This window comes from Seriola aureovittata, chromosome 11 (assembly GCF_021018895.1).
Source record: "Seriola aureovittata isolate HTS-2021-v1 ecotype China chromosome 11, ASM2101889v1, whole genome shotgun sequence".
Lineage (NCBI taxonomy): Eukaryota > Metazoa > Chordata > Actinopteri > Carangiformes > Carangidae > Seriola > Seriola aureovittata.
Genome location: NC_079374.1, coordinates 13,991,998 through 14,002,977, shown reverse-complemented (window position 1 = coordinate 14,002,977; position 10,980 = coordinate 13,991,998). Strand labels below are relative to the sequence as shown.

At 41.0% G+C, this 10,980-nt stretch overlaps 2 protein-coding genes across 2 annotated transcripts; one reads left to right on the top strand and one right to left on the bottom strand.

Annotated features, from left to right (window-relative positions):
• Positions 1-665: 665 nt before the first annotated feature.
• nup62l (nucleoporin 62 like) lies at positions 666-3,232 on the bottom strand. The gene is made up of 2 exons (XM_056389382.1): positions 1,210-3,232; positions 666-1,092 (listed from the first exon to the last, which is right to left on the bottom strand). The coding sequence occupies exons 1-2, from the start codon at positions 2,953-2,955 to the stop codon at positions 934-936; spliced, it is 1,905 nt and encodes a 634-aa protein (XP_056245357.1). The 5' UTR covers positions 2,956-3,232; the 3' UTR covers positions 666-933.
• Positions 3,233-3,875: 643 nt separating this feature from the next.
• pdk1 (pyruvate dehydrogenase kinase, isozyme 1) lies at positions 3,876-10,278 on the top strand. The gene is made up of 12 exons (XM_056389383.1): positions 3,876-4,119; positions 4,317-4,477; positions 5,051-5,192; positions 5,286-5,357; positions 5,470-5,654; positions 5,762-5,857; positions 5,986-6,063; positions 6,296-6,372; positions 6,548-6,646; positions 7,650-7,760; positions 8,532-8,645; positions 8,746-10,278. The coding sequence occupies exons 2-12, from the start codon at positions 4,369-4,371 to the stop codon at positions 8,884-8,886; spliced, it is 1,224 nt and encodes a 407-aa protein (XP_056245358.1). The 5' UTR covers positions 3,876-4,119; positions 4,317-4,368; the 3' UTR covers positions 8,887-10,278.
• The last annotated feature ends 702 nt before the right edge of the window (positions 10,279-10,980 follow it).

Below are 10,980 nucleotides of genomic sequence, written 5' to 3'. Positions count from 1 at the left end.
ATAAATGAATCATTTGGTTTGTAAAATGTCAGGAATGGTAAATGGACTTACACTTATACAGGGCTTTTGTAGTCTTACTGACGACTCAAAGCGCTTTACAATTCTTGCCACATTCACCCATTCACTCACACATTCATACACTGATGGAACAGCCATCAGGGGCAAAGTGGGGTTCAGTATCTTGCCCAAGGATACTTCTACATGTGGTCTGGAGGAGCCGGGGATCGAACCACCGACTTTCTAATTAGTTTGCTCTAGGAAATCATGAAAAACTCCTGTCACAATTTATCAAAACCCAAATACATTTAGTTTACTATAAAATAAGGCAAAGAATAGCAGAAAATCCTCACAACTGAGAATCTGGACCTGGATAATATTTAGCTTTCTGTTAAAAACAATTACTCAATTATCAAAAATAGGTCATTAATTTTCTGTCGAACCAGCTCAATAAAAAAGGTAAAATGAATTCTATATGCATGTGGCACTTACAAATAAGATATATTATCATACACAATGATATATTATCATACACTGATATAATTTAAATCTTACAGGTATATTGGATGTGTGCACAAAGATCTACCTCTGTAATGAAACACTGCCACTTAAATAAATGGCAGTAGTGTTTGTATTCGATCTGATTTTGCTAACCAAAGAAACAGAGCCTTAATCCAAAGGTTTATTTAATCATACTCTTTAGAACAAGCAAAGCATTTACATTGGGAGAAATGATCATTTGCACTATTCTATATAAAAACTATTGCATTGAAAATATCAATCTTTATGCAACCCAAAAGACTCCAAACAGCTGAGGGGAAAAGCAGTTTAACAGGACTTGTGATCAATGCAATTCCAAAACATCTTGATGCCTAAAAAAAGCATCCCTGTTTATGACTACTGAAAAAGTATACAGGCCAACATATTTATTTCAGATCAGTCAAATGTTAAACGAAAGGTTTTCTCCTGCTCCTTGCGCTGGTTGTCACACAGTTTGGACACTTCCTCCACTCGTCTTTGCAGAAGGACTGAATTCTGATCTATCCACTGAAGAGAATCCATGTGGGCATTGAGAATTTTACAGATCTGCTGAAGCTAAGGAAAAAAAAAAAAAGAGAGAGAAAAGTATATGTTAATTAATTTCACAACAATAAATGTCAAAGCACCAAACTTTGTAAAGCCAAGTTGAACTACAATTTGATCTCATCTTACTGGATCACTGGTGTCTGCTGGGCCACTGGATGTGTTGAGGTGCTCAATGATCTCCTTCAGGTCCTGCGACATCCTCTTCAGCTGTGCGTCCACATTCTCTGCAAGCTTGTACGTTCTTTCACGTTCCTCATCGGCGTTCTGCATGTAGATGGTTCCGCTCTGCTCTTTCACCGACTCCTCGAGCGGGCACAGTAAGTCCTCCAGCTCCTTCTGTTGGGACAGAATGAAATCCAGCTCTTGGTTCAGCCTCCTCTGGTCCAGCTTCACCTTCTCCATCTCCTTATGCAGGGCTGTGATCTTCTCTCCATTTTCCACCAGCATGCGGTCCCAGGCGTTCACCTGAGTTGCCTGCTGTAAGAAATGTCTCTCTTGGTCTTCAAGCTCAAGACTCCACTTGTTAATGAGGCCCTCTAGTTGGGCGTAGGTCATCACTGGAGGAGCTGTGGTTGTAGGGATTGTTGTGGCTGTGACAGCTGTTGTGGTACTTGTGCCAGACACTGGTTTGAGTCCTAGTGTGAAGCCTGTAGCAGCACCTGATGTGGCAGCTGCAGCTGTGGCAGTAGAGACATGGACAGGGGCAGAGGTGGAGGTGGCAGTAGCTGCCCCCAGAGGTTTGAGCATAAAAGACAGACCTCCACCAGCTGCTGTGGTTGTTGCAGCAGGAGCAATACTTGCTGCTGAAGTTGGAGCTACACCCAAAGTAAAGCCTGTACCTGTTGCAGTAGCAGCAGGAGCAGAAGGAGGAGCAGCAGCAGCAGCGGCGGCGGCGGCAGCAGCAGCGGCAGCAGCAGCCGCTGCAGCTGCTGGTGCTGTAGTGATAGGCATGGCAAAGAGAGAGGGACCTGTAACTGGGGCTGGCTGGGTTGCCGCAGGAGGAGCTGGGGTTGATGAAGGTTTAATCCCAAAGGCAAATCCTCCACCCTGACCTGTCATGGCTGCAGCAGTGGAGATTGGCTGGGGCTGAGGCTGGAGCTGGGGTTGGAGCTGGGGCTGGAGCTGGGGTTGGAGTTGGGGTTGGAGCTGGGGCTGGAGTTGGGGCTGGAGTTGGGGCTGGAGTTGGGGCTGGAGCTGGGGCTGAAGCTGGGGCTGGAGCTGAGGCTGGAGCTGAGGCTGGAGTTGGAGCTGAGGCTGGGGCTGCGTGGCCAGGGTGAGGTTGGAAGGAGCACTGGTGCCAAAACTGAAACCTCCTGTGGGAGCAGTAGAGGCAGCAGCTGTGGTCACTTGGACTTTTGTAGCTCCAAAACTAAACCCTCCAAACGAGAGACCACCTGATGCTGTCGTTGTGGCTGGTGCGGCTGTTGCTGCTGCAGCAAGTTGGGGTTGAGCCTGAGGAGCGGTCCCAAAGGTGAAGCCCCCTCCTGCAGGGGCGGCAGCGGTGGTCTGTGCGGGCATACTGCCGCCCAGGGTGAAACCTGACGCCGCAGCTGGAGCTGCCGTGGAGCCTAAAGTCAACCCTGCTGCTGCTGCTGTGGTTTGAGGAGCAGTGCCCAGACCAAATGTGGTGGTGGGGGTACCAAAAGAGAATCCTCCGCCGGCTGCTGTGCTCTTCGCTGGGGTGCCGAAGCTAAAAGTGTTTGCAGAGTTGGTGTTGGCCTGGGCAGAAGTGCCGAAGGTGAAGCCCCCTCCGGGGGCTGCAGGTGTGGAGCTTGTCAGCCCAAAGCCGGTGCCGGGCGTTGCGGCTGTGGTCTTCTGAGCCCCGAAAGTGAAGCCCGCAGAGGGCTGCCCGAAGTTAAACCCACCACTCATTTCTTTCTCACGGAGATAACGTTATCGAAAGCAGTTTACAAAATGGTCACTTCCTCGCTGAACCTCTGTGGCTTTTGGCGGGTCACAACAACGAGCTGGTTCAGCTGAAGTTATCGATGAAACGTTTCCTCTTACAATAACTTTCCAGACGTTAGCAGTTAATAAAGTTGATCAAATGTCTATTGGCTTTACCTTGATCGACACGAGGACCAGAGACTAACAACACATCTTTCACAAAAACGTGGCTCGTAGCCTCGTCGCTTCTTCACGCAGCCATTTTTTGGATGACTACAGGAAATGACGGCAGTTAGGAACAAAGCTTCGGGTAACAGTTTTGCCCGGAGTACTGTCTGATAGCACACAAGCACCGCGTCTCTTGATAAAGATTGGCAGATGTAGAGTCCAATCACAACTCTGTCTGGAACCAAGCGCCTGTGAACCATAGACTGTATATATATAAAAAGCTGTAAACTCGGAAACTTCTGAGTGGGAACGCCCGAGTTCCCAAAAACAAGCGTTCACACGATCAACTCGGAAAACAACATGGATGCCCGAAGCCATATCATCACATCAATAGCCAATCATGTTAATATCAATGACGCTCGGGTAGACTAGTGGGCTAATATCAATTATTGCAAACGTCTTTGCAAAAACCTAATGAATATATATAAACATGTAAATAAATCACACACAATAGTTAAGTAGTTAAATAGCGTTTATAAATGTATCATCCCTACCAGTCACATCGGAGTTGTCATGATTGTGTTGTTATGACGTCAGGTAACTTTTTCATATTTTTCGAGATGGAATAGTAATTTCCGACTTTCTGCTGTGTCATGAACGCAACATATTACTCGAGCGCCTACAATATCGTGCAGTTAACTCTCATAACACTGTTTTAAAATAACGGAAACCGTGGCAATAAAAAGGCAAAACACGAAAACTAAAAAATATAACTATGATAAACACGACACTGTTTATCATGTAAATCATTGAGATGTATTTTAGTCAATAACGTTTTGTCTTAACAAAGTCGACTGGTAGCAATTTATCTTGAGATCGTTGTGACTCTTTGGATTAGCTAGCGGCACACTGTGTACCTTCACAACCGTTTTGACATGTTGACGGATCTGCCTCTAAGGATTGAGCAACGAGTAAACTGAAGTAAGGGACTATTTGGATATATTATACGGTAGAGGTGACTATGGATGTACACATTTCATCAAAACCACTTGACAACAGGCCGTTTATTTTTAACGAATGTGTTTGCGAGCTGCTGAAGTTAGCCGACAAGCTAAAGACAACAGATATATCCAATTGTAACTGTCAGCTGTCATTAAACTTGATCATTACCATTTCAGTTCGCGACACCGTCTGAACAACATCGTCGGTCGAGAGAGCGGGCACGTCAACATGAGGATTTTAAGGTTCCTGAGGAGCAGCGTGTCCATAGGAAAGGACATAGACTATTACTCCAAATTTTCACCCTCCCCTCTTTCAATGAAGCAGTTTTTGGATTTTGGTAAGAGGTGGTGCGCACACACACAGACATACACATTCACGTTTACAGTCATTGTGACTCATGTCTAGGTAAGCTGTGTATACGGTGATGTGTTTGTCTTTTTTAAGGCAGTGGTTGCATTTCCATGAGCTGTGTGCACTTCAATCAAATAACGAATTCCCTTCTCACATTGTTTAATTTGGCATTTGAAAGGAAATTACACAATATTTTATTACAAAAATCTGGTGACCCTGATATTCAACTCTTGACCCCAGGTGGAGCCCAGAATCCCAGGCTAAGACGCTCCATGCAGATTTTAAAGTTTTGATTTGTCATTTGAGAAAGTCACTCTTGCACACAAGATGAGGATAGGAAAGAAAGGATAACAAATCAAGACATAATGAAAGCATCAGAAAAATCCAACACTGACGTAGAGTAGCGTGGGGCCTTACTTTGCAGCATTGCCCACAGTGACCATGTTATAAATGGTATGACAAAATTGCTGAATGTAGATATGTGATGCCTCCTACATTATTATTTAAAATAATAACACAAGAGGTTACTGAGATCTCCGTTTGTACCTTCACCCTCCAGGCTCAGAAAATGCGTGTGAAAAAACATCATTCGCCTTCCTTAGACAGGAGTTGCCTGTGAGGTTGGCAAACATCATGAAAGAGATCAACTTATTGCCAGACAACTTGCTAAGAACTCCATCAGTCCGGTTGGTCCAGAGCTGGTAAGTAGGTTCTGCTTTTTCTCAGTCATCTCTCAAATGATGCTGATGATACTGTCTGCTAATTGATAGGGTTGTTTTTTTTTTCCTACACAGGTATATGCAAAGTCTTCAGGAGATTATTGAGTTCAACAACAAAAATGCAGACGATGAAAAAGTCACATATGAGTAAGCAAATCAAACTATGACATGTGCAGATTTTCTTTCTTACTCTTATGAAGTTTTATTCAGTGCAAAAAGCTCATCTGTTTCTTGCTATAATTGTTATATCTTCATTTAGTTTCACAGATGCTGTGATAAAAATCAGGAATCGACACAATGATGTAATTCCCACCATGGCTCAGGGAGTCGTGGAGTACAAAGAGACTTACGGCACGGACCCAGTGGTCAGCCAAAATGTTCAGTATTTTCTGGATCGTTTCTACATGAGCAGGATATCCATCAGGATGCTGCTTAACCAGCACAGTGAGCAGATTCTCTTCTCTTTCATAAAACTATGGTCAGTGTGTGATGAACAAGATGAACATGTTATACTGTTTTGCACGTTGACATCCATGTGTGTTTCCTCCTAGCACTCCTCTTTGGTGGGAAGGTGAAAGTGAACCCAGCACATCCTAAACAGATTGGCAGTATTGATCCAAACTGTCGTGTCAGTGAGGTTATCAGAGGTGAGAATGTCTGTTTAAGAAATACAAACATGAGGAAGAACAAGCCATGAGGGTGTTCAAATATGTCGTCATTCGAGTATTAAAGTGTCTTTCCTGTTCTTCCTTGAAAACAAATGTCTTCCTTGTAGATGCCTACGAAAATGCAAGAAATCTTTGTGACCGGTATTACATGAACTCTCCTGAGCTGATACTGGAGGAATTCAACGGTAATCTGTTTGATTTTAGACAGAGGAAACCACATACAGTCACACAGGCACATTTAATTATGTACATTATAAGCATAATGTTTCCATTTCACACTTTTCTGTTGTGCTTGTTATGTGAAGTACTTCAAATTACATTATGAATGAATAAATGAATAAATAAATATTAATTGTTTTATTCAGCCACATCTGATGAAAATTAATTTAATCTTTGATGATGTCTTTTTTCTGACAGTCAAAGAACAGGGAAAGCCCATCACTATGGTTTACGTTCCATCTCATTTGTATCACATGGTGTTTGAACTTTTTAAGGTAAGTTTTGCTTTCTGGAATCTTTCCCTCATATATGCGATTCTGAATTTATAGGCATCACTGAGCGTGACACTTACAGAATCTGAACATTAATTTATCCTTTATTCCTCCTGTAATTTGGTTACCTCAAATGAAGGCAGTTTTACTTTTGGTGTACTTTTCTTTCTTTTTGCAGAACGCCATGCGGGCCACCATGGAGTTATATGGCGATGCCATGGAGTATCCTGCTATCCATGCACAGGTTGCTCTGGGAACTGAAGATCTGACTGTCAAGGTAAATCTGCACTGCCGCACTGCAGAATGATCTGCTGGATTCATCCCTGATTTACTCTCTCTCTCTCTTTTATGCCTCTGGTGACAGATGTGGCCGAAGGCATAATGTTTTCGGGTTGTCCATCCATGCGTCCCGTTCTCAGGAACATGATATCCAAGGAACGCCTTGAGGAAATGTATTCAAATTTGGCACAAACGTCCACTTGGACTCAAGGATCAACTGATTAAATTTTGTTGGTCAAAGGTCGAGGCCACAGTGACCTCACATCTGTACCATTCTGGTCAATGCAATATATCAGGAACATCTGGCACCAGGGGCGTAGGTTTGGTGTCAGCATTGGAAGGGAAGCACCAACTCGCCACCCCTCTAAAACAAAGAGATTGGCTTTTTAATGCCGTCAACCAAACGGTTTATTAGCATATATAGCATCTGAATTTAAATTCAGGAATGCCCATATGCAGATGTGTGAAGTAAAATCATATGTATATAAAGTAAAGCCTATATAATGTAAAAATTACATATGAAACCTGTTAAAAATTGGAAAAATATCATATATTGACATATATGTCTAGCTAATAGATACATGTATTTTAGTATGTCCATCCCAAAGCCTGTCAGTATATGTTCATATTATATATGCAAATATGAATGAAAGATATGAAAGATGAACATGCATGTTTAAATTTAATAAGAAATTAAGAAAATCATATACAAACATGAATTTTAATAAGCATGTTGTTTTGCTAAAGTTGCATTTTACTGTGAGTATTTCATAAAAACTTATATTTTCATATATCCAGAGGATGTATATATGACAATAATAAATCCTCCTCTAGGAGACATATGGTAACATCACTCTTGATATAAGGACATATATAATATGTCATATATATGTCATAAGTCAAAGGATGCTAACGTATTAAATATACGTATAAAAACATCATAGAATAGTAAAGCTTAAAAATATCATAGTATTGTGTTCTTGTCGTATGTTCTTCCTCAGGTGAGTGATCGCGGAGGAGGCGTGCCGCTACGGAAGATTGACAGGCTGTTCACCTACACATACTCCACAGCGCCTCGACCCAGCATCGATGGTTCACGTGCTGCTCCTCTGGTCAGTATTCCTAATGTGGATGGATGTGAACAGTCAAACACTTTTCCCCTTAGCTGCAGACGTGGAGTCAGTGAAGCAGTCACACGGTGAGTGTTGTAAAAGCCTTTAAGCCGTTAACTGTGGGTCTATTCCATGTTCTGTGGTTTTGTGGTTATTTTAGTGCTTTATTTTTAACTCAGTCAACAGCAGTGAATACAGAATTCATTTTTTTAAAAGTTAAAAGTTTTTTGGCGGTTAAAGCGGGCAGAGAAATTGTGGGCAAACCTTCCCCGTTAACCTTTTAAAATTTAGACATTTGTAAAAGAGCACATCTCGAACCTGAAATGAAATGACATAATGAACATTTGCTGAAAGTGTGACGTGACGGTGGGTGTTATCATCATGTCAATAACAGACCAGAATTCTTCTCATTATGTTAATACTGACTTCAGCCAGCCCACCCTTACCCTCCGCCCTCACAACAAATTTTGTAACCAAAATCTTTTCCCTTTACTGACATGATTGTACAATTAGATGACAAAACAGTCTCAACTCAACAGGTCAATGTAGTAACCCTTGAGCTTCTGATGCTTCTGCCTCCTGTTCAATGCATCTACAATTTGTATTGTCAGTTTGTTCTAGTGCCAGACTGATTTCACTCTTACAAATATGACTGTCGTAGTATTTGCTCTTTACCATACACAGCTGACACAGCTGTTGTTTTGGATTGTGGGGCTCATATCTGGGTTCTGTCAAGGCTGGAGAGGTGAACTCTGCTTTGTTTTTGTGCAGGCTGGTTACGGGTATGGCCTGCCCATCTCTCGACTGTATGCGCGGTACTTTCAAGGAGACCTGAAGCTGTACTCTCTGGAGGGTTATGGAACTGATGCCGTGATCTACATTCGGGTAATTGAGTTTTTTTTTTTTTACACATACAAACAAATCTCTCCAAAGAAAGGCAGAATGGGTGCACGTGTTTTCAACTTTCTTTCAATTTTTCTGATAGGCACTCTCCACAGAGTCTATCGAGAGGCTTCCTGTGTACAACAAGTCAGCGTGGAAACACTACAAGACGATGCATGAGGCCGACGACTGGTGCGTCCCGAGCAAAGAGCCCAAGGACATGACAACGTTTCGTAGTTTCTAGATTCAAATGACAAATGGTCCGGTAGCAAAGTGTGCAAGAGAGGTTGTAGTAATTGAATGGTTTGGGTGTGCGTGTAATGCTAGTCAATCAGTTAAGATTTCTTTGTCCAGTAAGTCAATAGAAAGAATAATAGAACAAGGTTTTAGTGCCATATATTTCATATAGAACAGTAGTTTTTGGTATAAACATTGTGGAGTTTAGCAACTTTCACTCTAAAAAAAAAATTCTACTTCTATAACTGGGAATAACCAGGACCAGCTTTCTAGAGAGACACGGCGCTGTTCAAAGGGAGGCCCAACCAATACTACATTTTTGAGGTCAGTACTTTTTCATTGATATTTGAGTCTTAAAAAAATCTTGACTGATTGCTCGGCCAATACTTTCAAAAAAAAAATCATAAACATATAAAATAAGCACACTTTCTTTTTTATTCAGAGCCCTTAAATCTGGTTAAGAATTGTCAAGACGTGCTGAGCAGGACATTTTACAGTGTGAAAATAAACCTGTCAGTACTCCCTGGTGGACAAACTATGTTACTGCAACACTTTCTAAAGATGCTTATGAACAACAATAATATATCAGTGATAAGCTACAGAAATTGGATCAATGTATCGGTCATTTTTGAAATTATGTTTCAGCTAAAGCATGACCAAAATGTTATGTTAATGCTTTTAGAACAACAAAAAAGTTTCGACTTTCATGTACAAGGGTGACAGCAGAGGTCTCAGCAGGAAATCCCACCTCCTGAAACTGCATGGTGAGATACCATTCGTGCAAAAGGAAAATACAGTACGTTTCTGTAATTTAGCTCAACTCGTCATTTAAGGTATGAACTGTTCAACTTTACAGTTTGCAGTTTGCTCTACTAGTTGACAGCTTCTCCTTGTTTGCTTAGCTGCTTTTATTTTGCTGAAGGGTGAACTTGGTTCAGCTCTGCCCATCCATTCTCCTCTGTGTGAAGTTTGATACTTTGGAAGAAAAGGAAAACTTGTTACACAATTGATTGCTGCTTGTTTTTTTTTGTTTTGTTTTTTTTTTTTAAATCTGTTGGGAATTTCTGCAGATAAGTCTTGTGTTCTCAAAATGTTTTCATTTAGGGCATTTCTTCTTCAGCTGAATGATTTATACAAGCAATGAGATCAAAAGTGTTGATTTGCCATATGTAAAGGGTAATCACCTATTTTTTACTGCGAGTGAAACAGAATAATGGAATGCGACAGCTGAAGAAAAATATGCATGCTGATGTCTTTAAGTGGGTTTGCAACATATTAAGTTATCATTAGTCCTCAGTTCATTTGCAAATAAGGTGCTGCGGAACAAGGTGAATCCTTTTTTGTTTTCCTCAGTAGTTATATCACTCACTGTTACAGCAAAATAAAGTATTTGGGTTTCTGTGGTTGTATTATTACGACTTATCCTGATAAATAAGATACAATTCAATTCAACAGTTACACTGTATTGATATGTTCAATAAAAAAAAAGATATATTAACAAATGTAGATTCTTATTTTTGCTTTATGTAAGTAGAGTAGAGATGATTGAAAACGAAGGCAAAAAGCTCATCTGTACATGAGCTACTAAATAAATTTTTTAAATATGCATCATGACAGTGGGCACCGCCTGCTCGACTAAAATAAAACAATATTATTTGAACAATTTCATAAATAGCCTTTAATATTGCCAAAGGCGTAAAGTAACACCAGTGACAAAAAAGACACATTTAATTAAGATGTCATTCACATGTATTCATAAAGTCAATGAGTTATCTAATAGCATAGTCCAAGTTTAAATGTTAGAAAAAAATTTATTTTTCAAAGACATCTTTCCTTTCTGTAGAATGACCCCAAAGTTAAAAAAAATGTTGGTCGTTATCTGATGGAAAATTTGTTTTGTGAAACTGCCAGCTGACAGCAGCCTTGTTTGATCCATTATAGATTACAGTGAGCGGCCAGAGAAGTACAAGCACCTGTGCAACGTAAACAAGGTACGACACTGTAATCCTGCAATAAACATACCCTGTTGCTACCTGGTACTCACTGTTAATGCAAAACACTTAAGTCATGATGAAGAGCTGTGAGGACTACAAGAAAAACA

What these genes read in the sequence shown, in the direction of transcription:
- nup62l (XM_056389382.1), bottom strand. Translation starts at nt 2,955, where the DNA reads ATGAGTGGTGGGTTTAACTTCGGGCAGCCCTCTGCGGGCTTCACTTTC. An exon ending in CAGCAGACACCAGTGATCCA is followed by an intron (nt 1,093 to 1,209) that starts GTAAGATGAGAT and finishes TTTTTTCCTTAG; the next exon opens with CTTCAGCAGATCTGTAAAAT.
- pdk1 (XM_056389383.1), top strand. Translation starts at nt 4,369, where the DNA reads ATGAGGATTTTAAGGTTCCTGAGGAGCAGCGTGTCCATAGGAAAGGAC. An exon ending in GATGAAAAAGTCACATATGA is followed by an intron (nt 5,358 to 5,469) that starts GTAAGCAAATCA and finishes ATCTTCATTTAG; the next exon opens with TTTCACAGATGCTGTGATAA. An exon ending in TGGTGTTTGAACTTTTTAAG is followed by an intron (nt 6,373 to 6,547) that starts GTAAGTTTTGCT and finishes TTCTTTTTGCAG; the next exon opens with AACGCCATGCGGGCCACCAT.